The following is a 26,345-nucleotide window of genomic DNA, read 5'->3' as shown; positions in this document are numbered from 1 at the left end:
TGCATTGACTGAAGAAGAGAGGAGGAATTGTTACTGGAAGAAAGAGTGCCAAATGGAGAAGGAAGCTCAGGAAGGTGTTACAGAAGATTAACGGAGAAGAAACAAGCTCAAAACCCCAAATCTCTCACCACTTCTTTAACTGTTGCTGCAGACTGGCATGTCTGCACGGGACGAACCGGTGCCTGACTTCACTGCAGAAAATTGACAGCGGCAGGGCTGAGGAGTTCCCAACTTGCACATCCGTGTAAAAATACCTCCATGCACAATTTCATATATTCTCCAACAGATACAGCACGTCAAGCCAAGCAACCTGAAAGTGTTGATTAATTTGCCCCCAAAGCAGTAAAAGTAAGCCACCATCTGTTATTCTTGTCAGTTCTTTATTGGTTTTCATCCTAGACTAGCACATTTACAGCATACATGGGTTGGATGAACTAGAATATATAAAACAGTAGCCATATGTTTATGATATATTAATACTGCCCAAAAACAAATAAATAAAAATATTTCAATGCACAAAGCTTGGCAAATACAATTGTGTTGGGACAAAACAATGTTGTATTATACAATAATTTTACATGTATAAATGAAACAAAAGGCAACTGTGCTGTAGGTACTTTCACAGAACATACACAGAACATACTTGGCAACTTTTTTTTTTTACCTTTGTATGTTTTATAATTTAAAAAATTACTCAAAAAAGAACATTAGACAGAACTTCATTTTACAGTAATCCTTAAATTTGCCTCTCCTGTGCAACAGAAAAGCTTACTTCACCCCTGTGAAGTCTCCTATGTGGATTTCAAGTTTCACAGTTTTTCGATGAACTGGTCAAGATCTTACTCTTCGTGATGCCCTTTAAAACAAGCCATTGACGTGCATGTACTGACACCGTTGTATATATAAAACGTTAGCTGGACGATGAGGTTTTACATGTAAGCGTACTAAAATCAGAATATTTTAAACAAAATAATGCAATACTTGAGACCGGTATGCCACCACTTTAAAAAGGTGAGCAAAAACCATGCATATAGAAAATTCGGGAACTTTTTCTGATTACACTGGTATACAAAATAAATAAAGGCTCAGTAAGCTCTAGAGTAGGTCTAATGATTGCTGGCCACAACCTAAGAGAGTGGCTCTGCTAATTGTTACAACAGACCTCTCGGTATTTTCTTCTGAAGCAGAACATTGGAAGGTTTTTAGTGTAACAATACAGGACTTAAAATATTAACTATGTTTGAAATATACAAAATAAAATCATCAACTCATAAAAACTAAGGGATACAAAGAGTATAGTTTATACAAAAATAAATGTAGCATTTAATAACGGGCCAGGGACTGAAGGTTGAGCAGAACTAATGGAATAACGCCTAAATAAATCCCACTGAAAAGTTTTTCCACTGTATAGTTGCTTACAGATTTGCAAAAACCCCAAAATAAAAGCAACACGTTTATTAGTTGGAGAACAGGTTCGTAATGTTTCCAAGGGACTGTTCTTCTACAGATGGTTTGTTCAGGACAGGTGCTAGAAAAGCAATGAATTTGCACAGAATTTTTTTGCTTTGTTCTCCTAGAAAGACTGAAGTAATGGTAACGACCTAGCTCAGCAGAACTCTCTTAACTGGCGTGGTGACATGCTGCTCAGTGTTGGACTGCAGAAAGCAAAATGCAAAAACTGCTAGGCTTAAAACCCCCAAACCTGTATGGGAGCAGAATGAACATGACTGATAGAGCAGTGACAGCACAGACAAACATCAGTGCGAGGGAGAAAGAAGCCAGCCATATACTTACCTGGCTGCTGCTACTCTCACAAGAGCAAACGACCAGATTTTGCTGTTCTAGAAACCAAGAGGGGGAGGGCACAGTGGGCTGGAGGAAGCCAGCTGGGAATGATCTAATCCTGTTAAAATTTGGAACCTAATGTTTAGATGCTTTTTAAGAAGGTATTTCATCTTCGAAGGCATTCTCTGGGACATGATTTGCAAGGAGATCTGTTGAACATTTTTTATCAAATGCCATCAAACTGATCGCCTTAGTCTTAGGCTCGAGCACATCTGAGGGTCTTGTGCACTAGCACATGACTTTCTACCAAAACGGGACATTGCTATCTTCTTCAGAAATATTCTGAAAATAGTCATGCTGCCCACACATGATTCTGAACATTCAGTAAGGTAAAACGCAAAGCTATTTTTTACAGTCCTAAAATACCAGAAATAAATTTTTGTTACGGAGTAACGGGGATGTGCTGGGCACTCTGAGCATTTTCAAATTGACAGATACTGAAAAACAAAAACATCAGTCAAAAAAATGCGACCCCCTGACATATTAATGCTTACAATCCAGAAGCTATTATAAAAAGCCATGGATAAAAAATGTGTTAAATAATTTACAGTACCATGAGACGTACTCAACATGTTAGAGTTGGGAAGGGCTGGGGGAACTGTTGCTGGCATCAATGGTTAAGCATCATGATGTTTTTGAAAAACACTTTTTAAAACTGGTTTAAGATGTTTGCTAAAGTCCTTTTGTGCTGAAAATGACAGGAATTTGTCTTTATTTGGACAGAACTAGAAACTAGACCTCATATGCCTTTTATGTATTGTTATTTTCATTTATCAAGATGGTATCCTATATACAGTGAAACGATTTCGTCTCCTGGCTTTTATTGTGCTGATTATTTTTAAAAGTTAAACACCTGCTCCTTGATTGTAACAATGCATTCTACAGTTATTAGACTGCCTAGGGTCCAGTCCCTTTTTATTTACAACTTCTGAGTTTTACTCTGTTTTAAAAAGTTTATGAAAAGCTCAATCTCACGTCAACTCAGTATAAAAAGATGTCGTGTGAAACAGCTGCCTAAATGCCATTCGCAGAGTCCTTGCCCATCCAGGAGGTACCTAGCGCTTCGCAGATAGGTAGTTATCGAGTAGCACAATATCTGGTCATCTTACATACACTGGAGGCTATTTAAATGGGCACGGTCATCACACTATTCTCAAGCTAAGGTGTCAGAATAAGTGTTACTACAGATCCCAACTCGGTAAGTAACATGCTCTGTATAACCTAGTGAAACGTACAAAAAGGTTATTTATCTCTTCTGGATGACAAAATCAGGTGTTAATCTAGAGTGCATCCACACGTTTTAATGGAACAGCAATTAAAGGACATGGTATGCTTATGTTTCAACTTTTCCATAAGTTCCTTCTGGAGGCCTGTAATACTTTGGGAAAGCCTTCAGTTGCAGGGAATTAAACGCATACTTGCGACATCCAACATTCTTCATTGTATTTTCTCGCCGACAACCCTCGCTGGGGAAAAAAAACAAGCACAAAAAAATGACAGCAGTAAAAAGGAAAAAGAAAAAAAAAAAAAAAGACTTAAACTAAGATGAAATGAACTGGTTATTTTACAGCATTAAAAAAAAAAAAAGTTGGTTATATTTAATGAGCGTTTAATTAATTTGCCACTGCAAATATTAAAAATGATGACTCATCATACAATGCTAGTAAGAAGCACACAGAATGGACACATGCTATGTCTGGTTGCTAGTTTTGCATTTCTAAAAAGCAGCAGTGCGTCTACTGAAAGAGTTCTTTTAGGGAGGTTTCATGTATTTCCAGGTATACTGTTGTGGAGTTCACATGCCGCTTCATCGCACAAGGGATCCCAAAAGATTGCTTAAAAGCAGTTCTGCTAATTTATTAGTACATTAGGCTGAAAAAGGAAAATTGCTGATCTCTCCAAAGGAGCTTTAGAGTAATTCTCTTGTTCCCTGCATGTCGCTGTTATCAGAACTTACTTAAAGATTAGAGCTGATACAAAAATAATGGCTTTCCAGTTATCTCTGCATGCATAAATGGACTTGAAAACCAACATACTTAAAAAAAAAAAAATCTTAATCATGAAATAGCAGCTTTGTGTGGGTGCAAAAGAGATTGGCTGCGTTGGCAGCCATCACCCCAATGAAACAAAGCTGTGCAGAACGTAGAGCTTAACTTCTACCCAAGGTTTTGGTGCAACTGCCCCACATTACAAAGAGGTCCTGTGCTACGATAAAAAAACTATTCCAGTTATAAGGCTTCTTTACAATTGTAAATCTACATCAAAGTTCCTTTGATTATACCCAAAACAGACATACAAAGAGGAAGCACTGTTTTAAATATATATTATAAATCAAATTAGGCTTGCATGAGAACGTCTTTCCCTGATAGAGAACTGGAACCTAAACAACCATTTAATAGTAAAGGCTCATGACCAAGTGTACAGTACACGATCTTATGGTGGAAATCTCCTGTTACTCCTGTCCTGGAGGTGGCTGCAGCAGGTACCAGGTACATGGCAGTCATCTCTTTTAAAAGGAGGGTTTGGATCCTGGTTCGGTGTAAAAGCTCTCTGCTCTTCCTGAGCTCATTGTTCGTCCGATTTTGGTTAATCAAACCGACTGTAGCTCTGTCACATATGTACCACCTAGCTTCATAAAGCATTGGCCCCATAACTTTTCATTCCAAGAAACAGTTTATATCGGAAATTTGTCTCTACAGTGTATTCTGTGACGGTCTTTTATAGAGTGGACTGTACCTTATGACACCGTCTCTATGACGTTGTTTTGTGTTTTACAGTCACCCTCCCCAGCTGCTGCAGACAAACAGATTAATCAAGAATTAGCAGAAAATATGTTTCAGCGTAGTGACGAAAACACCAAGCTTAAATAAAGCATAACAGGATGCTGACTGAGCATTTTCAGTCAGAGGTGGATCATCCTGTTCATTACCCGTTCCACTGCATCTGGTTATTGACCACGTTCAGACACAAAGACGTGTTTCACACCATTTCATGTGCCATGGTTCTGCCAGAGGCACGTGGGCAGTCTGCACTGCAGCGTTTTAAATCTGAAACCCTGAGTGAAAGCACAAACCGAGCTAAAAAGAAAGCCAAAAACTTGCCCTTATTGAAGTTTAGGAACCCCCTTCCCAACACATTGTTTACAAAGGGTTGAGGCTTTCTTTCTAAATTCATTTCATGGTGGCCTTCAGGCCTAATCTTGCCTAATGACAGTCACGAGCAAAGCTTCATACTTTATTTAAAACAGATTAATTGTATCAGGGAGTTCAGTGGAGGTGCTCCAGTTACTTTCACATCTTGTTAGACTGAACCCAGGACATTCAATGCATTGATACAACAAGGCTATAGTGCAACCTGACATTCCTTCACTGTGTGAAAAAATAGATTTTGGTACACATAGCAAATGAACCAGCCTTCATCAGAAAGAAGAAATGATTCGTACAAAGATGCAGTGGTATTGGGTAGCAGCACAGGATGTGGAAATGACCATCACCACCATATTATTATTTGAAATCTCATCAGCAGTAAGGTTTGCCTAAGTTCATTAAAATTAAAAATAAATAGGAAATAAATAGATGTCTTTGTGGGCTTTTTTTTTTTTAATCCTATTTTAAAAACAGCATTTGAAGAATAGTGAGAAAAATACCAGGAGATAGTGTACTGTACAGTCTTATTTCATGAAGACACAAATGTAAATATGTACTTTAATTAATCAGAATTTTTACCAAATTCAGGAATTGATTTTATCTTATTTCTTATTTTTTTTAAAGCTTGCCTCTTTCAGGAGATTTCAAAGTTTATTAACATTAACAACACAAGCTGCAGCTATCTATGTTTTCTGAGCGAGTCAGTAATAGTAGAAATCAGAAATCACAGTACTACAAGAGTTCTTCTCAAGTCATCAAGCCCAATTTTCTGTCATCTCAGGCACCAAGCAAAGTAAATCCCTTTATGAAATTAAGTTATATTAAATTAATTATGTTAATTAATAAATTAACATAGCAAACTATGTTAAATGAGGTTAGGTTTTTGATGAACTATTGCTATTGACAAGCTCTTCCAGACCACTACATCAACAAAACCCTTCAATTTAAACAGGCATCTGCCACGTTGGTGTTAGATATAAATGGTGATCAAATTTCTTCTACCATCGTTCTGCATGACTAAGCTAGGTAAGTTTCTTTAGTATCACCACTTACATAAACGTTAACTTACCATAATTCATTTATCTCTAAGTCACCGCCTATCAACATCATAATTTATTAAAGCTGTCCAACACTTAACAGTGAAAATAACAATAATATTCCAGCCTAGTGTCATTAACACAAAGCCCAATGGAAAACCTAGAACACACCTAAATGAAGGAGCTAATTAATAGCTTCATTTTCTCGCCTGAAATACTGAAGACTAACTTCAGCAGGATGACAATGACCCTGTTCCAGAGTGAGTTATACAACAAAGCACCTGAAACTGATAATGGATCATTAGCAGGCTCTGCCGATTACATACTCTCCCTAACCACAAGTCATTGTGTCTTTAATACATTACAAAACGCAGATCTACAAATATAATGGAGTAATTCTGCATGCAGCGCACCGCAAGTTGCATTTGGAGTGGGTACACTAGTCTACTGGCACATACTTAACCATGAGAAAGGAACAAGACTATGGTTCTACAAACTGTATAGTAATAATGTAATTTGGCTATTATGCTTTGAAATGAAGGTAGAAATTTGTTTATTTCTTTAAATAAATTTCTTATAATTTCTTATAAACCCCACCCATATTTTTATTTTTCTCTTTGTACCTCATAAAAATGAAAGGCAAGATTAGCATACACCTTTGATATACAAAAGATACAAATTTTTTTTTCAGAGTTCCTTTCTCTGGAATACATGAAACAAATAACACAAAACTATATTTGGTAAGAGATCTTCAGGCCGGCTAAAGTAACGAGGTAACAGGCCAAATGTCAGACTATGTTACAAGCACTGAAAGCAGAACAATAATTTAAAGTTTCAATACAATTCTTTTTGATAAAATAATTTGATGTATATTTACAGTTTAGTACAATAGAAACGTAAAATTGTAAGGCATAATAATAATTCTTGGCAGACAATGCTATGACACATTCCTTTGTCCAGCAGGTACCAAGTGGCAATACACATTCAAGCGGTATTTTTTGTTGTTGTTGTTTTGTTTTTGTTTTTATTTTAACCTTATCTTCACTTGCAACGTAATCTGGCCACCAGGTACGCTATGCTCAGGAACAGCCACACAATCAGTAAATTGGGGCTGAGAGCTAGTAAAGGAATAGAGTAGAGGAGGCTGGGATCTAGTCTGAAATCTCGGATGGGCACCAAGCCACTCAAGTTCTTCTGGGTGACTACCTCCCGTGTTCCAATGCTGTGAAAAGGAAGAAGGTTGGGAGGAGGGAAAATAAAACAGAAAGGAAGACGGACATGCAAATGAATGTATAAAAAGAGATGGCAACACAAGGTGGTCAAGAAGATGAAAAAAAGATGGAAGAAGCCACAACAAAACCAGAATATGAAGTAAAGAAAGAGTGGAAAAACATCTCAAAAATATATATCAGCACAATTACAGATATAAGGAGAGGGAAAGAGAATAAAAGAGAAAAATAAGAAAGAAGTACTGTAGTCTACCGAAAATAAACACATGTAGGTTGAACATAAATGGTTTTCCATGTTCATTCTTTCAGATTACCAAGCAATATCCCATGCTGCTCTGCCATGCTCCCGCATGCTGCAAAAAAGTGGAGCTCTGAAAAGCAAGCTGAACATGAATAACCATTGTCGTATTTGACCCTTTCAAACATCTTTCCATGTGAGCTGCAGTGAAATACTTTAACCTCGTAACTACTTGCTCAACGTATGAACATAAAAAACAAAACACCCAAACCACCCGCTTGTTTTTCAGCTTCAGAATGAATTCAAGTGTGTATCAATACACTTTCCAAAACACCTCAGTGAAGTGCTCCAAGGTACACGTGTGAAGGGAAGAGGTTGCAAAGCCCATCTCTCATTATGCCCCTGCTTCCTACGTTGCTTTGAGCACAGAGGGCCTTATCAGGGGACTCGCTTCTTCAGGTAACCTGCCCAGTGCAATTTTGGGTTTAGATTACAAAATCAGTTCCCCAGAGTTCTCACGATGGCAAGGAAAACTTTGTACACCTGATGTATTGTCAGTATGCTTAAAAGAATGAAAAGGCAGCAGTGCTTCGGTTTATTCTCCAAGATTCAGGAACAATTCTGTGTATTGGCCCAACTAAAAATGTGTTTTCATCATTGCACGGAAGTGAGAAGCAAGGGGAAAAAAAAAAAAAAAGTGCCAGAAACAACCCTACAATCATTGAAGTTAGAGAAGAGGGCAGGAGGTGCTCCAGGCACCTGAGCAGAGATTCCCCTGCTGCCCATGGAAAGGACCAAGGCCAGGCAGATATTCATATGGAGGACCCCACAACCTAATAGCTGGATATTTCCTGAAGGAAACTGCAGCCTGTACAGCAAAAGGATCCTGTAAGCAAAGATGCTTTTCTTCTCTGGAAACTTCCCAGCAAAGAGCTGAAATGCTTCAAGCCTTGGACTCTCACAACTTCTTCCCTGACCTTCCAACTGGCCCAGAAAATTCAAAAGGCTTCAAGATTGAACCAAGCCTTCCTTTTTGTAGTACAGCTACATAAATCAAAGGTCGCAGTTAAAAGAAAAAGGAAGTTTTTTGAATGCCCTAAAAGTAAATTGCAACTCTTTCACTTCCTGGATATGTCATCTAGGTCAGGTCGTCCTGTCCATGTTGAAATGGTTTTGGGTGGAGTTGGGTTCCTACATATTTGTTTTGTAATCCCATATGTCTCCTCAAGCTTTGTTAATTCTGTGCCATTGTTTCCGAATAGAATTGGAGAATGTATTAAAGAGAAAAATAACAACAAATCACATCCTACCCTGAAAATCAATGAGATGTGAGGAAGAGTGATGGGCTTGATGAAAACCCATCCAATCTCTGTATTCCATCAGGTCTACTCAGTATTTGTTCTGTACAATCCCTCTTGGTCAACAATTTAACAGAAGAAAATGACACATCTTTCACCTAGTAGAGCAAGTTCCGGATGCTGCTAGAACATGTCAGCCAAACGTTTTGATTAAGCCGGCCCACTTTCAACATCCCAATGTTGGTCAACATAAAGCTATGTGTTTCTTGTGTCAATGTTTTATTTCATTTTGTGTTAAGTTGAATTGATGGTCCAAAACAGTGTTGTTATTAATCTCTGTCTCTACTGTGACCATGACTGCAATAAAAAATATTAACTCAGTAACCAACTTAAAGAACCTATCAAGATTTCTAGCATTATACCTGTTCATTTTTTATTCAAAACTTACTAAACTGTTTTAATAACAGCTTTATTAAACCTGTGCAACAAAGCTTTTTTGTTTCAGGTGTCTAAGTCAACATGTGTAGTTTAAATAATGAGACATCTAAGAGACACTTAGCTCCATTTTTAAGTCAGTAACTTCTCCCTCATAAAGCTGTTCCAAGCTGTCTTTATTTCTAATACTAAGGTTCAGCTGGTCTCTGGATACACAGTTTTCATGTCCTGGAGTAACTGTGTAATGATCCAGCAAAAAATGCAGCAAAAAAAAAAAAAAAAAAAGAAAAGAAAAAAGTCCAGTGACATCCAGTTAGATGTAGAAATTAAAAACAAATTTTTACTGTGAGAGGCTGGAAATACTACTATATGAGACATTTTCCTTCTAAGTTACTGAAGAGTAAGAAAGGGTCAAACAGCAAAAACATACAGAAAGGATAAGAGAATTGAACACTCTAGAGAATTTGGTGAGAAGACACACAGTACAGTACATTCAGTAAGAGTGAATGTTGAAAAACAGGACTGAACAGCATTGTTGAACTACATTGATAAAGACTAAAGCTAGATTTCTTATCCTTTCTTTTGGTATGTGAGTTACGGAGTTTTCCAGCAGTGCTTGAAACAAGGCATTGAACAACAGTAAACAGATTTTTTTTAGTACAGTTGTTAACTCTGCAAACATCTCTGCTGCTTCAGAATACAGAACATCGTTATATTGATATGACAACAGCACACTGACACGCTGTGATGAAATTTGGGTGCTGTATTGTGAAACACTCACACTAACGTTTTGCCCAGTGAGCAAGGTGTTTCACTGCTAAAGAATACATGGTGGCAAACCAGTGCAAACTGCAGGTGTCTATGTTTCAAAGAACAAAATACAAGTCACCTCAGACAAACTTGCCTGATCTAGAACTAAGAAACCTGCTACTACGACAGTAAAGGCAACACCAGTAAAAAATTTTCAGAGAAGTAGCCCTTTCCTGTTCTGTAAGCTCAGCATTAACTGAAAATGTGTTTTTACATGCTTCTCTGAAAACTTCCAATTCACTACTGAAAACTAAAACCCATCTGATGCAGATCTGGTAACCACCAACTTTACCATTTAAAATGCACTAATACATGCAAGTGGGGGATGAATCCTAGCAGCCAGCTTTGCAGTTTTCTACCTTTATTTTTCTTTTTGTTTCTTTTGATAGAAACAGACACCACTGCTCCTCTGCAGTTTGCATGGTTCCTCATTTAGGAATAAGGGACACAGTCAATCTCTTACCTCCTCATACACTCCAGAGCCTGGGTGAAGACCTGTGGGGCCATTCCATGTTCATGCTGTAGGATCAGACACTGCTCCAGGGTGACCGACATGGCAGTCCTATCCTTGGCACTTTTACAGCTTGTAAACCGAACACCATTTAGTCTGCGGCATATCTAGAAACGAGATATGAAATTCATCATTCCTTCCTCATGTATAACCTTCCATCAGAGAACACACCCATATTTCTCCTCCTTAGAGATACAAATCTTTTGTAGGACTGTGATGTCAAAAGTTGTCAACTTTGGTACAGTAGTACTTTGTTGCATGTGTTGTAGGGAAAATACTGATGTGAAAATAAAAACATTTTCTTTATCTCCCCATAGCCAGGGAAGCATGGCAGCATTTCCAAGCAACATGCATGCAAATGATGAAATCTGAACATACCAGTAAAAAAAGGGGAAAATACACACATATACAAAAAATCAACTGAGCTATACAAAAATGCTTAGACTAATAAATACCTCAGCAGCTTGCCAAAGGATATCAACATTCTTATTTTTCCTTGCATGTACATTTTGTCCCAGAAATCTTAACAGTTCAGGCAGGCACGTCTGACTACGAGATCGAGGTAGACCTATAATAGAAACAACACCAACTCTACTTATTTATCTGTATTCAACACTTTTAGAAAGATCAGTTAAACAAGAAGTGTTCCTATATGTTCATTGGAAAGGCAGTCATGTTTTCTTGAAGCTATCAGAGCTTAAAACTAACCCAATTTTTAATTACTTACTAACACTAACAAACCAGGTTTAATTAAACTCTATTAGAAATATGTATTCGGTTTATTTAAAACTTCAGAGATTCAGAATAGTGATGGCAATATAGTAACAGAGGGGGAAAAAGGGAGAAAGACCAGTATAGTGTTTTGTTTGGTGTGTCCTGGACATACTTGCTTTGACATACTGCTCAGAACTGTGCATAAACATGTAACTGTATTATCCCCTCTCAGAGGTGATAGGATAACATCTACATCTCCACAGAAACTCTGAAGGTATCAGCTTATATTCAGCTCACATATTCAATTTGCAGCCTAGGCAGTTTTTGGTTACAAGAAACACACACTCCAACAGGACACTACACTGCCAAAATTGATTTATTAATATTTCAGTAAGTGGAAATAAAGCTATTGAAATTTTTCAGTATGTCAGAGTGTTTTCAACAGCCATCTCATGCCTACATGCTCAAAGTGCTACACATTGTCTCTCACAACCAACAATAAGTATTAAATAGGTCTTTTTCTTTTTTTTTTGAGGATTATCTACAGAGGACACCAACTAAAGCTGTGACTGTATAAATACGGTGGTATGCACTGTTAAAAAATGGCTGTGTTAAAAAGTCTCTGCATGGGTAGTATATGAGGTTTTAGTTCGGGAAACCACAAAACATTTATCCAAGCTGGATTGCAAAAATATTTCTGCACTGACCCAGGACAAACAGTGAAGCAGAATGAAGTTTAGGCAGAGGGCAGATTTTTCCCCTTAGTGGTATTCATCTCATGTGGCAGGGAGTTCAGTGTAATGACAGGTAACCGGACTGAGGGAGAAAAGGCAGGTGGACACAAGACTGTTTTGTTTTGCTTTACTGTTAAGGTGCATGTTAATGCCACCTGTCCAGCACTGTCTCCAGCTTTATTCAGAACTTCAAGATGCTTGAGGAAAAACCTTTGGTATAAGGACTAAGTCTTACTGGCAAATGAGAAGCTCGAAGCTGTGGCACCAGTGCTCTTTGAAAATAGAGGAGAGTAAGTGTAATGATAAAACAGAATCCAAAAGCCATGGAAAAGAATGAACAAATTACAGGACAGAAAATAGACTGCAGAATAAAAAATGTTTAAAGAAAAAGGCTAAAGCTAACAGATGACCACATCAACATAAGAAGCTTGAGAATCTGGTAAGGGACTGTAGTAAAAAAAAAAAAAAAAAAAAAAAAAAAAAAAAAAAAAAAAAAGCAAGCTAAACCAAAAAGTAGAGGAAGGAACTGACTGAGAAGTATGTTAAGAAAGACTATGGACAGAAACAGGAAGGAATGGCAAAAAAAGTGGAACAAAAATCAGTGTTAACTGATTAACTTCTGAAGTTTACAAGAAAATCTGATGCTAGAGTACCATAGAGTAAAACACGGTTTAAAATTTTGCAACTAAATTTCAGAGAAATTATTATGCGCAATTGTGAACAATCAGAAAGAAGAAGCTCTCAGCTGCATCAAAATTTTCTATTCCTGCAATAAACTGCAGTTGTGGAACCCATGAAATTAGCTTACAGGATGTTTGGTACTACTGATAACAAATCAATGAATTCTCACCATTTTGGGGGGCAGCTTATTCTACTGCCTTCTCAAAATACAGTAGCGAGCAGGACATAAAAGTAGCAAGTGAAGTTCAAGCTTGTAGCTACTGTCTCTCCTTCAGGTTCTAGACCTCTCTGTTTTTGGCTGCAGATACAACAATTTCATTCAAGTGCCAAATAATATGCAGAGGGAAAGTGATTAAGGAGTTCCCCAAAATGTCAGTTGCTCTCTGTACAGGTGATCAACAGAAAATGACCAGAAACTGCACACAGAAGTTGCTGCTATGACCTGTCATGTTTTTGCCTTCCCCTCTTACTGCCTAGCTGTGTTTATACAATAAGTAATGCCACGTAGATGCAAAAGTAAATTTTAAAAAGTTAATCAGACTGAACTTCAAAACACTTGAATCTACTCTACTTAGTACTAATGTATTAAATTAGAGTCGCATCTTTTCTTGGAGGTTACTGACACTGGCCTATCATCAATGTATAAGCACCTAACTTGAAGCAAGCAAACAAGAACATCAGCCTGAACTGCTGTTGAACCAGATTTGCTGTTAATTATCCAATACTTACAATCATCAGGCAAAACTTCCTTGAACTGCTCAAAATACGAATTCAACCGCACTAAGCTTTCCATGTTAATTACTTCTTGCAGTGAGGTGTCTCCAAACCTTTAAAAGGTGAAGAAGGGAACAGTTAAATATAAGGTAATCCTTCTCCTTTTCTTCAAAAGAACTTCACTTGGCAATACAACTATGAGAAAACAGTTCAAAGATTCATGTCCCCAAATTCCTAAACATTCAAATGCGAAGTAAAGCATAAAAGAAAGGAGTTGCAGAGATTCACTCCAGAAAAAGAAAATACTTGAGTGTGAGGGGAAGTGTGGGAAGGAAGGCAGAAAGAAAAACCTCGTAGAAAACAATACTTAAAACACTTTGGGTTTTGTATCTCTCTTTCAATATATTAGTTCATAAACTAATAATAACCATGGCATCGGGAGACAGGCTTAAGAACTTTGATTTCAGTCATGTGAATGAGAAGTATGGATCCAAGAGTGATAAAATGTGAATGTAATAAATAATCATCAATACTGTGATTCAGCTCACCTAACTATATATACATATATGTATGAATGTGTAAGTACATACATTTATACACATACATACATATAAGCATGCACATGGTGTTGAAATCTACAGCTACACTAGTCATCTCAAGCTCCCTTTGCAGGCAAAAGCAACTGCTGGAATGCCACAGTTAGATTTTTCTATTTGCCTGCACACTCCTGCTGATACAATATGCCTGTGCCTGGCTTCACCCAGTTCTCCATAAAAGCAGGATCTGCTAATGTACTCCTTACAGATATGGCCATAACAAAGAGAAGCTCTGGTGGCTATTCCAGAACTGAAGTTTCCCTTACAAAAACTGTTACGTAATTACATTATTCAGCTTCACTAGAGCGGTGCTGCATTATGTAAAACCTGCAACAATACATTAAAACAGAGGTCCATCTAGCCCAATATCCTGTTTTTTGACACTTTTCCTCCAGAAGAGGAAGTCTAAAGAAGAATGCAAAAGCACAAGGGTAAATACACAATGATACTCAGAATAATCTCAGCCTCTAGTGATTCACTGCTCACAGAGGTTTCAGGTCACAAGTCTGTGTTAAACAGCCCATGATACATCTCCTCTTCTGTAAGTCCACTTCTGAACTTGTACTAGACACAAACCCATGAGGTAAGGAGCTCCACGGCCTTGTGTCATGTGAAGTATCTCCTTTTGTTTGTTTTGAATTTGCCAGCTTCATTTATTTAATGTTCCCTTGTTTTTGTATTGGAGGAGAAACCAAATTGCTGTTAATAATGCAACAGTATAATGCCACAGAGAGACAGAGAGATACTACCATCAGAAGAGAATGGTGAACTGCCATTAAGGGCAAGCTTGCATGAATGAATACCTACTTCTCTGCTAGGGTTTGCTGCTCATTGATCCCCACGTTGAAAAGAACAGGCTGAACCCTCAGTAACATGCCACTTTGAATCTCTCGCGGCAGTAAATCAAACAAGGCGCTTGGCAAAGGGATCCTCACATTAAATCCATCACTGCGGATAAAGAAACAGATATTAGACATACAGATCAAAAAGCAACATTCTGAGAATGGGCTAACATCCAGAATGTAATCCAATTATTAAAAAAATAAGAATCGGTCAAAGCTGAGGACTTAAAAGAACTGCTACAGCTTGGTCCTAGTCAGACAAGCTATTCTACCTCAAATTGACAAAAGCTGATTTTGCTCTTCTCATTAATACTGCAGCTCTCGTACAAGTTTGGTTAAAAAAGTCAATTTTTGTCTTGTCTCTGTCTCATCAAGAGTAAAGTGTCTTTGATTTTAAAGTGATAGAGGCTGGTGATGATGCCTGTGCAAAGAAGGATACTTTTTTGGATATGGTAAGTAGTGCTGACATTTCATAGGTGGACAGAGACAATGATAGGAGTGACTCGAGTATAAGTTGAAGGGGGAGCTAACAAAAGCCCTGATGTGGAACCTTGTGATTCAGACCTAGAAGCCTGTTCTTGCTACACACCAGGTTACCTTGGGTCTGCTGAGCTACAGCAAAGAGCACTGTGTATACTTCATCTCCTGGTAAATGTGAGGTACTGCAACTTACCTTTACACACAACGTAAGAGCAGACTCAGGTAAGTCACATTACCTTCCATCTGCTATAGGCTGAGGGATTGCAAGGACAAAAGTTACTGTGATTTGAGTGCTGTGCACTAACCTAACAGCAGCAGTCCAAGTTCAAGTCCTTGCAGTGCAACATTCCTATGATCATTTATCTGCTCACAAGACGCTGTCAGCAGCACTCTCAAGTGCAGCATAAACTTTCAAGTATAGCAGAAGAGCTCTGGGAAGTATACAAGGTAATCAGAATTGCCCTGTCCCACATTTATGTTGGATGGAGGTACAAATCCTGGGGTGTGTTTGAAAGCAAAAAGCCTATTTTCACCTCTTACTGTAAAGCTTCCAATAGTTTGCACCAAAATAAATAAGCACATTTTTTTATTCTCTTCCTATGATAAAATCTCTAAAGCAAAATAATAAGCAAGGCCTGAATCTAGTGGAGACTAGTTTCCTACTGATTTGTGTCCTATGTCTGACAGCAAGTTGTAACTAAAAATCTTCTTGGAACGGGATTTTAATGTCAACTGCCATTCCCAAAGGTCTCAGCAATTTCTGTTATGATTGCACTGCAGTCCTCCTTCAGCTAGTGCACTTTTCATTGCATGTTAACCTAAACTTAATTAAGTTTCTCTTAAAGTCCTTATCTTAGAGAATTCTAGCTGTTTTTCATATGTGGGTGAAGCTGGGCAGAGCTTCAGTGGAGCTCGTCACACCAAACTGTAATCGAGTAAGCCTTATTTCCCCCAGAAATCAGATTCAAAACTAAAAGACTCTAAAGACTCTAAAACACAGAAATATTAAAACACCAATTTCCGTGAGGCAACTGTCCTCACATCCATTCATTCCTGTGAACTGGCTTCCTCTGAGCAAGAGCTCTCCTGCAGGCCCCCATCAGCATCACCTCAGAAGCCAGTGTGAGGGCAGCTGATAAGCAGGTTGAGCAGCCTGATGGAAGCGAGACTGTTGTAAAAGCTTCCCATCACAATAAAGCTGCAGCAGATCACTCTCAGGCTACAAAAGGATGTGGATGTTTGTTACTTGAGAGAGACTTTTTTTTTTTTTTTTTAATAAAAAAATGCTTTCAAGCTCAAACTTGAAAATAGCTCTTTTTAGACAAGTGGCCAATATGAGAAGCAGTCTAGTGTTTCACAAGCATCTATATGTTAAATCCTCTTTGGCCATGATAGTTTAGAAACTGACCCTAAGTAGGCCTCAACAGCAGCCCATCAACTGCCTGACACACATTTCATGTCCTACTGTGCTAACGGTGACCTGTTAGTCAATGGCATCCAGTAAAGCACGGACTAACTTATCAACACCAGTGAATTTCAGACGAGATCAGCCTCAAAAGTCAGTCTGAAATCTACAACAGCACAAGTGCTTAAGGTGGTAAATCAGCTTCATAACATTTCTCTAAAGTTTTGAGGGGAAAAAAAAAAAAAACAAAAAAAAAAAAAAACAAGCAAACAAAAAAAAAACAGCATGGTTTCTTGGTTTCTAAGCTTCTTATTCATTTGAATTTCCAGCGTAGTATCAGCACTTTGCCCTTCTGCAGTCCCACCCCACTTTCTGCCGTCCCCATTTTTTCTTACCGATTTCCAGTGATGACTGGCAGCATGTCAGTAGATGTACTTGATGTTGCCTGAGTTACTTTAAAGGTTACATTCCTCAAGTCCATGATTCCCAAACTCATGTCCTCCAGCATTGCCAGCTCCTCACCTAAATCAAGGAGGAAAAAGTGAATTGTAATCACTAGTTGTTATGTACTTTCCCTTTATCGATTTGATCAAGGCTATAGGTCACAGATCTCATGAATTCTGTGGACGCAGAAGCTAGGGAGTCCACGCCTTCGCTGTGGTCTACAGACTGCAGATGATGGCATGATTGACTTTATGAGTCTACCAAGGTTAGAAAACACCAGTTATTTAGCACAGTCCAGGCTACCATCCTTCATGCAGACTGCACACTTATTTTCTTATTTAGACAAAGCTAGTAAGATCTTCCCTGCATTGTCACAGACATGACATCCTTTGGGTTGGAAATCTGTTTTTGGCATACTGTACTGCAGCACCTTACAAGGTATTCCAGATTTGCTCAGTAAAGTATTCCCTAACTAGAATCCAGATGGCTATTCTGACACAAGAACAGTACTCGTGAAGTACTTTCCCTTTTTGTATTCTCTCTTCAACCTCACATTGTACTGTAGGATTACAAGAGAAAATTACAAAGAAAAATTACAAATATTCAAAAAGCATATTTTGTGCACAGTTTATCCCAGCTTACTGGTATTTTGCTCCATTTCTTTGTTTTAAAAATAATCAAAATGATTTTTTTAAGTGTTGGCCTTAGTATGTCATAAGGCAAGTTCATTTTGTTTTTTAGAAGTAATTCAATTAAAAGTGAAGAATTCGGAGTAGTTAGCAAATTACATACCCCATACATAATCTGGGTTTGCATTTCAATTTTCAAAACCATTGTGTAGCTGAGCTGCAGATTGTACCAACCACTCATGTTCTGCTGTAGCCAATTTAAAGCAGAATTTGCTGACTCAACAGCTGCTATCTCCCATTTGCCCTGTGCCTTTACCATAAGTGCTCAGCAGGCTCTCAAACTGCGCCAGCAAGCCAATGGTGTAAAGTTGTCTTAGAAATCCATCATCATGCAGGCAGTTCCTCAGCTTGATAATGAATCCACAAATGAGAGCTGTCAGCTGTGGGAGAGAAAACAAAGACAAAAAAGGCTCTTCAGCCCCAAATGGAAACAACACTGCACATAAGAAAGAGGTGCCATAAAATCTGTCAGACTGATGCTCTTTTACCTTAAATGACACTCTTTGCAGCTAAAGAGAGACAGCCAACCAACAAAAATCAAAACACTCATAAAAACTGATTTAGGGCACACTGCCTTCGTCTCGCAAGCTCTCCCAAGGTGGACTTGCTGCTATTTGTTTTCTTGACACGACCACTTGCATTGGAATCTACAACTTATGAATTACAAAAGAGTCTCCTTGGAGAATTGCTTTAGTTACAGATGGAAAAGCAATACTACCAACTCAAAGCCACGAATATTGAAAGCATGAATAAATGATTTTTTAAAATGATATTTTAAGAAAGCTTAAAAATGTCATGTCTGTTCATATTATGCAAAGATTCAAACTCTGTAGTGTTATGAGATATTCTACACAAGGCCCTTGGACTGATCTAGTACTAAGATCTAAAACCAGTACTCTTTTTAATTCACTCTTTCTGTTAAAAAAGGAATTTCCACAGTGACTGCCAGATGTGATGTACACATATATATGACTTCCAGAATTAAACAGAAGTGACTAAAGTTATAGTTATGATGAGTAAATGTATTCAAAGCATTGAGTTAAAAAAATAGCTGTGTTATGAAGTGGGCTTTGTATAGGAAGATTCTCTGAACTTATCTCTATGAGATATTATATTTTGGGCCAACAACAACCCTACCAAACAATGTCCAAGAGATAGGCTGTTTGAAATAAATGAAGGAGATATTAATCTCACAGGGAGTAGACACACTGCAGAAGTGTAGTGGGCAGATGAGGTGTGGAAGGTTTTTTATTACAGACATCTGCTAGTCAGTGACTGACACAAAAGAGACCCCAGCGGGCCCAGTAACAGAACTTTTAGAGAAACCTCAGCACTCATTCCTCCCCACTTCTCTCCTCCTTAAGTACTGCTGGTCTTATTGGTTTTCTTGATGCTGAAAACAACAGAAGGTAACCAAAGGAGTACTTGCAGTTCATGGGATTTTATTTAAAGCTCTTTCACATCTTACTTTTGTTTTTAGTTTAGTGGCACTGGATGACAAAGGTTGTTTCTGTACACAGGAGAATTTTCAGTATTTCTGTCACAATCTGTTTTGAAATTGGGAATATATATCCCAGGGAACATTTAAGTTTTATATTGCCAAATGCATGTAAGTGACAAATAAGGAGGGGATAGTACAGTCTGTGAGAGGAGATCACAGTATTAAGAACAGATCTGAAAAATTCCGAAAATACCCATCTTTCATATTTCATAAAAACCCAGCACATGTCCTAGTGTAATCAAATCCTGCAAATTTGCTTGCTTACAGTTTGGCAGAAGACAACATCCCTGCGATACTGAAGACTCAGGCAGAGCCCTATTGTCGGGGCACTGTCCTGCATTAATAAAAAGACCATGGCTTTCTTTGCCTTGTCACTCATCATGGCCACGCAGTCTGTGAGTGTTGTCAGCAAGGGATAAAGAGCTTCGCTCCATTCACCTGGTTGAAAGAAAAACAGCACTGTAAGTACTTTATTTGAAACAAAACAAACAAACAAACAAAAAAAACCAAAACCATACATTAAGAAGAAACTTTCCATTGCAAGTAAAAGTTGTTGATAATCCACATGTGGCGCTCATTTTATTTTGGCTGGCTGGCTACTCCCTGATTGTTAATAATTAATCTTACAGAGTGGATATTGCACAGGGAAAACATGGAGAATTTCACTCTCCAAGGCTGTTATGACTTTCCCGGCCATGTAATAGCTCCCGGATTTGTGCCCACAGAACGGGCCATACAATAGCTGATTTGGAAAGCATAACAGAAAGACGAATATCTATACACACAAGCATATATAGCTGTGTGTACATGTTCATACACACCCATTCACAGTGCATTCATTGACAGACAGCATGGAGCTCATCGCATAACAGATACAGTGGACATCTGCTTGGCCATTTCTAAGAATGAGACTTCTCCCAGATATTTCTGCCTTTGAACCTTTTGTGGACTCAGGTGTATCAATCAATTGCCTCACCATTTTAAAGATATTTATCTTCGGTCAGGTAAGACAATGCTTCTCTCACTTTGCAGCAAAGGAGCAATAAAGTAAAGAGGTGAAAACTTGTGTAGGTACTCTTTTACATGTGCCCTGTCTGTTGGGAGGCTTTGAAGGCCTACAGCTAGCTAGCAAGAAATACCAAGAACAGTAACTTAGATGGGAGCTAGCCAGATCCTTGAAGTATTTATGAGCTTGACTTGCACTGAAACACATGAAATACGTCCCAGAGTGACTCTGCTCAAGGTCCTACACAGGAAGCAAAGAAATGAAATTGGGTTGCCAACTCTTATTTTAGTACCCCAAACTCTGTGCCATTCATTCTCCCTGAAGGGACTGCTCTGCCTTAAAATATCCAAGAGGCTCAGTTTCTTTTCTTTCCTTCTTTCACCTTTTGTCTCAATCAACTACAAATTTTAAAAACCTACTTCCATGACTGTATGAAATATTACTCAGATACTGTATGAAAATCCATTCTCTCTGCAATATAAAAAGAAAATAGAATGGAAATTTTTCTCTTTTTAGTGTAAAGAACATTGAAAGAGAAGAACATGTCTCTTTTTAAAGCAAAGGACACTACATTTTATATTTTAAAAGCACCACAAACAGCAGATGTGTGACCCCAGCCTGGTAGGTTGTACAAACAAGGCCATGTACAGATCAAAACCTTCATGAATGGATTCAGTTCAAGCCCCTGAAAGGAAGTTATTTGTGATTTTGACTCAACAACTGGACTAAGAGCTAGTAATATATATATACATATATATATATATTTTTTTTTTTATAACCAGCCACAAAGGGAACTTTGGAAACTGGCCAACAAAAACATAACTGACAAGATTAACAGAACTATCCCCTTTGTTATGTGGTAGATAAACTGCACAGCAATACCTACAAACTACACAAAGGGGAAGTTATTTGGCTCTGCTCCACTGCCACAAAGAAAGCAGGAAACATCAAAAGAGCAGGTAAGGAATTACAGCTTTTCTATTCTATTAACAGTTCTTCTCTCAAAATAAAACAGACACCGTAGCATTGGCCTGTAAATAATTATAAAGCAAAGTACAGATGATACTAATAGAGCATTTCTCTTCATACAGTTAAGAGCTTTTGTATAAATGTGTAAGACTTACAGAAGGAACTGAAAAGATCATCTAGCACATCATCATTTCATTGCCTGGATATACATGCATGCATGTAGTTATTAACTCAGTGGAGCTTTAAAATTGTAGCATGCCTGGCAGCACTTCATTCGAAAGATAAGTTTATCTGTGGCAATCACAAAGTATACTGGTGGTATACTGCATGCCTGAAGAGAAAGCAATCTTTAGATGCTTTCTTCTCCCAGCACTCACATGCAATGCAATGGCTCATCTAAGGGAATGAGCAGAAATCATCCATTTCTTGGTTTCAGATACTGGCCATGAAAAAAATAAGTCCTTATCAGTCTACAAAATTCTAAACACTGTTTCACAGAGGTGCCACGTGTTGCTTTTAATTGCTTTGTCAGTGGTAGCTGCCATGAACAGTAAACAAGAATAGAAAGAATTATACTCACAGCCTCAAATCAGGTTGAAACATTTCATTGACAGCATTTAAATAAATTTGAAAGGACTGTAAGTGCTCACTTGGATTTTTCCAACTTTCTTCAGTCTACTGCTCATAATTCACCTCACAAAACTTTCATTATTGAAAGAACATTTTCTATCCAACCAATCAATGGCACCTTTAAACACCACGAGGCACTAATTCTAATGTGAAATCCATTCTGAGATCTGCTCTTATGTTCTTATGACCATTTTAAAACTATTTATACACTCCCTTGTGCAGATCCATATGTAGAATGATTTGGCAACAGGCCTGAAACGATGAAGATTCAACAAGCTGTTATAGATTTAAAACAGACAGAGATCTACCCCAAGCTAGCTGTTGGTATCTCCTGAACACAAACCCCACTTCTTAATCAGAAGTTTCTACTTCATGCTAAAAGCTATTTTGTCTCAAAACTGGCAATAGGCAATCTGACAAGAAGCCTGTCATTTACTTCAGGTGTTTTTTACTGTACATTAAAGAGAAATCTTGCAGTCTCCACTCAGGCAGCTATAACTAAATTCTGCCCAGTAAATAAGGGCCAGATGTGACCCTGTAAATCTTTGCTGTTTTTCTTATGACCACTGCTGATAGAAGTCATACCTCCATGTACACTTTGAAATGTGGCATTATAAAAATAAATAAATAAATAAATAAAATAAGAGGGATGCTGGGAAAGTCTACAAAGTCACATATTGGAAGTTCACTGACTATACACTGTCCAAAGGAAAGGGATAAGTAATGTTGATGTGATAAGAAATCCTAATACAAAAGTCTGTATAAAGCAAATATCTAAAGCAGGTGGGAAAAGTTTTTGCTTTCTTCCACCCCTAAGAGTCTCTCTTCCCCAGAATAACAATAATGTTATTAAAGTAACTGGCCTCCAGAGCCTTGCAAAGATATCGTGAGTCTTTTCATATTAAAAACAAACAAACAAACAAACATCATCTCTAAATCAAAGGACTGGGAACCTGCACTTGCCCTTAGATTTAGGTCAGGCTTCCAAGGACTCACCTATGCAAAGAATAGTGAAATATTTGTTTAATAAATTGCTTACTTATTTAATGAATTGATTAGTCCTAATCTGGTAGAGAGTAATTGACAACTCACTTGAGCACAGTCATGTCACATTTGACTTCAGAGGGAAGCAAGCATTAAGTGCTTCACTGCACTGCAGCCTCAGCCACTTATGTTTAAGGTGCAGTTTTGGGTACATCTGGGTACCCAGCTGGGGTAACCTGAGCCCTTTTAATCTTAAATATAACTCCGTATTCATTTATGTACCACATTCCTATTTTGTGAAAACTAAAAGGATGTTCCAAGAACTAAAAGTTAGTGCATAATGAGTTTTATTCATTATAGGCTCTCTGAGGATGAAAATCACACCTGCACAGGTGCTTTATTTCCCATGGGTTTCACTAAACCCAGGAGCCCACGCTGTAACAGGTCAACGACTGAACCTTCACTGAACTCAACTTAAGCCTCTCTGAAATGGGAGAAATTACAGCCATCCAGCTGGGAGACCTTGTAACTGTAACACCAGTGTGCAGAAGCACAATGAGAGGAAAGAAGACTAAAGGCATGAGGAAAATCTTCTAAATTCTGTATTCTGAAACGTTAAATTTGTAGTGCCTGATACTGATAGGTTTGTACCATCGCTCTTCTTGACGGCTCCATGTTCTGTTCGAGTTCTCATTCAGAAAGGCAAGCTCAACAGCACATGTGAAAGGACGTGTCTGAAAGATCCTTAAGATCAGACCTTCACGGACTTCAGTGACATTTGGAAAATTGTCACCCACATTAGTTTGCTAAAACACGTCAACTGGAGAAACCAAAGTGACCATTAACAAGTGTTCTCCCACACTAGAGAAGTTACCAGATCCCTGCTTGCACTGTTACATGGGTAAATAATCTCTTCTCACTATCTTTAGGTAGGTCGTGTGATATTGCAGAGCATTACCGTTTGAAAATGGTCATTCTTAACAGCAAGGCAGTTGTTCAGTTGTAAATTATGAACAAAAACTTGCAATTTTCAGAAGAAGCAGAAGCCATGAACGCACATACCTGGGCCAGATTCTTCCGGAGCGGGGCTGCAATCTGCACAGAAATGGAGGGGCAACATGCATGATTAAGGAGCAGCAACACAGTCTCAACATAAGCAACTCAAATGCTCAACGCCAGGGTTCTCAAACACTTTCACTGGGTGAACAGGAGCTCAGCAGATACCTGTGGGCCCCGAGGGCTCGGGCTGCCTCCTCCACTCCACTGTTTCTGCTCAGAGAGACCCGAGGATGGGGACTCGGAGGAAAGCCAGTACCTGCTAGCTCAGGAGCTCTCTGTGGATTACCAGCGAGTGCACTGCCAATCCCCAGAGATCCACAGGGCACAATTTGAGAACCACTGGTCTAGTGCAATTACAAAATAAGCTGGCTGAAAGGCTGCTAAACAGAACAGCAAAAGACTAGCAGTAAATTCAATGCACTTAACAGAAAAAGGTGTTAAGGCACCCACACTGCAAGAGTAATAGAGAATTGTTACCATGCTATTTGAGACACATCTCTGTTATATGATTTCTAAGAAAGGTAACACAAAAATTAGATTGTATATTGAGGGCTGAAACCTCACCAGTGAAGCCTGTGAGTGTGTCACACTCACTTCAGTGGGAAGAACAGGCTCTCAGGTAAAAAAAAACACTACAGTGCAATGCAAACAGTAAAAGGGTAATATATACCCTGTATATCCCTGCATTCACAAGAAGTAGTTTATTAAACTAGCAAGATTTAAACTTCCCCTGTTTATATCTAGATTCACTACCCAATGAATTATAAATTCCAAAATAACAACAGATATATCACATTCAATTGTATACATTAGGGCAATCAGCTGACCTATACAATTTGGGATAACCTCTCAGTAAATTAAAACTTATATTCATTAAAGATGCTATATGATCCCATGCAATTGAATACCTATACCTCTAAATAAAAAAATAAATAAATAAAAATACGCCAACAAAACAAACAAAATCCATTAACTCTTCTTTCTACTATTTCAGGCAGTATTTTCTTTTACAATCATCCATTTATAGAGAGACGATCTAGAGTATTACAATAACATCCTGGTCTCTATCAGTTCTATCTTGATTTGTTGTTTTTTACATTGTTTAAAAAAATAAATTCTGGCTGCTATCTGCTCAGTGTCATTTATTCAAAACTCAGAATTGCTAACAAAAAAGTGATAGCTCTTTAAATATATGAGAAGGAAAAGCTTTAAAATTTTCTGTTTCTAAACTTAGAGAAAGGATCTTCTTTGTCTCTCAATTTTTCCTGTGATCAGTTGTCGAAAGTGACACAGAAAGGGAATTAGAGGCCAGGTTTGGTGTGGAGTCAATGCAAAACTTTATTTATTTATTATTTCATAGGAACCTGTTCCTCCGTCAAAAATACTGACTATTGACTAGGAACAAAATCTAATGAGAATGTGATCGAGACCTTGGCTCACTCTGGCCTTACAGTAAACTTCCCATTTGCAATTTGAATTCCTCATTAAGACCAGGTACCTAAGAAACAGGATTCCCTCTCCAGGATTTTTTACATTCACTCAACAGTCAGACTTTAGGTTTAGCCCTTATGCTTTGGTAGCACTGGGAAACAGCACCAAGCCCCTTAGCTTTAAAGTTTGATGCACTTTTTGACTTAACTTGCCTTTCCCAGGTTCTGTGGATTAAATGGGAAGATTTTTTCCCCCATTTTGGAGGCACAGAAGGGAAAAGTTACAGAAACTTTTGGCACAACTGAAACCTTTGGTAGGTAAATGCAGCCAATTCCACTTTTATATTGCATAGGTGTCAGGATCCTGAACAGATGTAAGACTGACTGTAAATGTTGAGTAAATTGAAAGAAAATGGTTATTCTGCTTTCCACATAGAATTGACTTGGGAAAAGCTTCTGATATCACTCATATATTAACAAATATTAACAATGAAAAACTGGTAATCATTGATATAAGGTACCAATAAAACTTTCATATAAATACATATAAAACTTCATATAAACTAGCCAGCAAATAAAAGCATTTAAAGGTATCAAACTGCTAGAACAAATTTAGTCAAAGATTAATAGAGAACACATTCTGAAACAAGAGCCAACTCTCCTATTATGCTCTCCTTTATAATACACAAAAATGTCAGTCTAATCTAGAAAAATACGGTCATTTAAAATACTAAGCAAAACATACATTAACATGTAACAAGAGCTTTACAAAGATACTTAAACATTTATTTTAACTTTCTTCTTGTTTTCTTTTTCTTAAAGGTATTGACTTCTAACTTTCCTGCAACATTACCAATGGAATGGACGTGAAGTCACAGACAGACACTGAGGGACAAAGGGCCATCAAACGTAAGACAA

The 26,345-nt window shown here is 38.0% G+C and overlaps 1 protein-coding gene across 15 annotated transcripts in view; it reads right to left on the bottom strand.

Moving 5' to 3' along the window:
• Positions 1-361: 361 nt before the first annotated feature.
• The window catches only part of INPP4A (inositol polyphosphate-4-phosphatase type I A), a 110,257-nt gene continuing 84,273 nt past the window's right edge, over positions 362-26,345 (bottom strand). For 7 of the 15 annotated variants that reach the window (XM_084519543.1, XM_084519538.1, XM_084519540.1 and 4 more), the window contains 9 exons: positions 24,001-24,033; positions 19,615-19,787; positions 18,105-18,228; positions 17,111-17,237; positions 14,796-14,936; positions 13,408-13,505; positions 11,005-11,117; positions 10,502-10,656; positions 7,023-7,250 (listed from right to left, as the gene is read on the bottom strand). In XM_084519543.1, coding sequence (XP_084375669.1) covers positions 7,070-7,250; positions 10,502-10,656; positions 11,005-11,117; positions 13,408-13,505; positions 14,796-14,936; positions 17,111-17,237; positions 18,105-18,228; positions 19,615-19,787; positions 24,001-24,033 — 1,145 coding nt within the window. In that variant the 3' untranslated portion in view covers positions 7,023-7,069. Of the gene's footprint in view, positions 3,312-7,022; positions 7,251-10,501; positions 10,657-11,004; positions 11,118-13,407; positions 13,506-14,795; positions 14,937-17,110; positions 17,238-18,104; positions 18,229-19,614; positions 19,788-24,000; positions 24,034-26,345 lie in introns of those variants that run through there. The other 8 variants (XM_084519539.1, XM_084519532.1, XM_084519541.1 and 5 more) reach the window with 3 other exon arrangements.

Source organism: Aythya ferina, assembly GCF_964211825.1.
Source record: "Aythya ferina genome assembly, chromosome: 1".
Classification (NCBI taxonomy): Eukaryota; Metazoa; Chordata; class Aves; order Anseriformes; family Anatidae; genus Aythya; species Aythya ferina.
The sequence above is the reverse complement of the archived record's forward strand: the minus strand, read 5'-3'. Positions and strand labels throughout refer to the sequence as shown.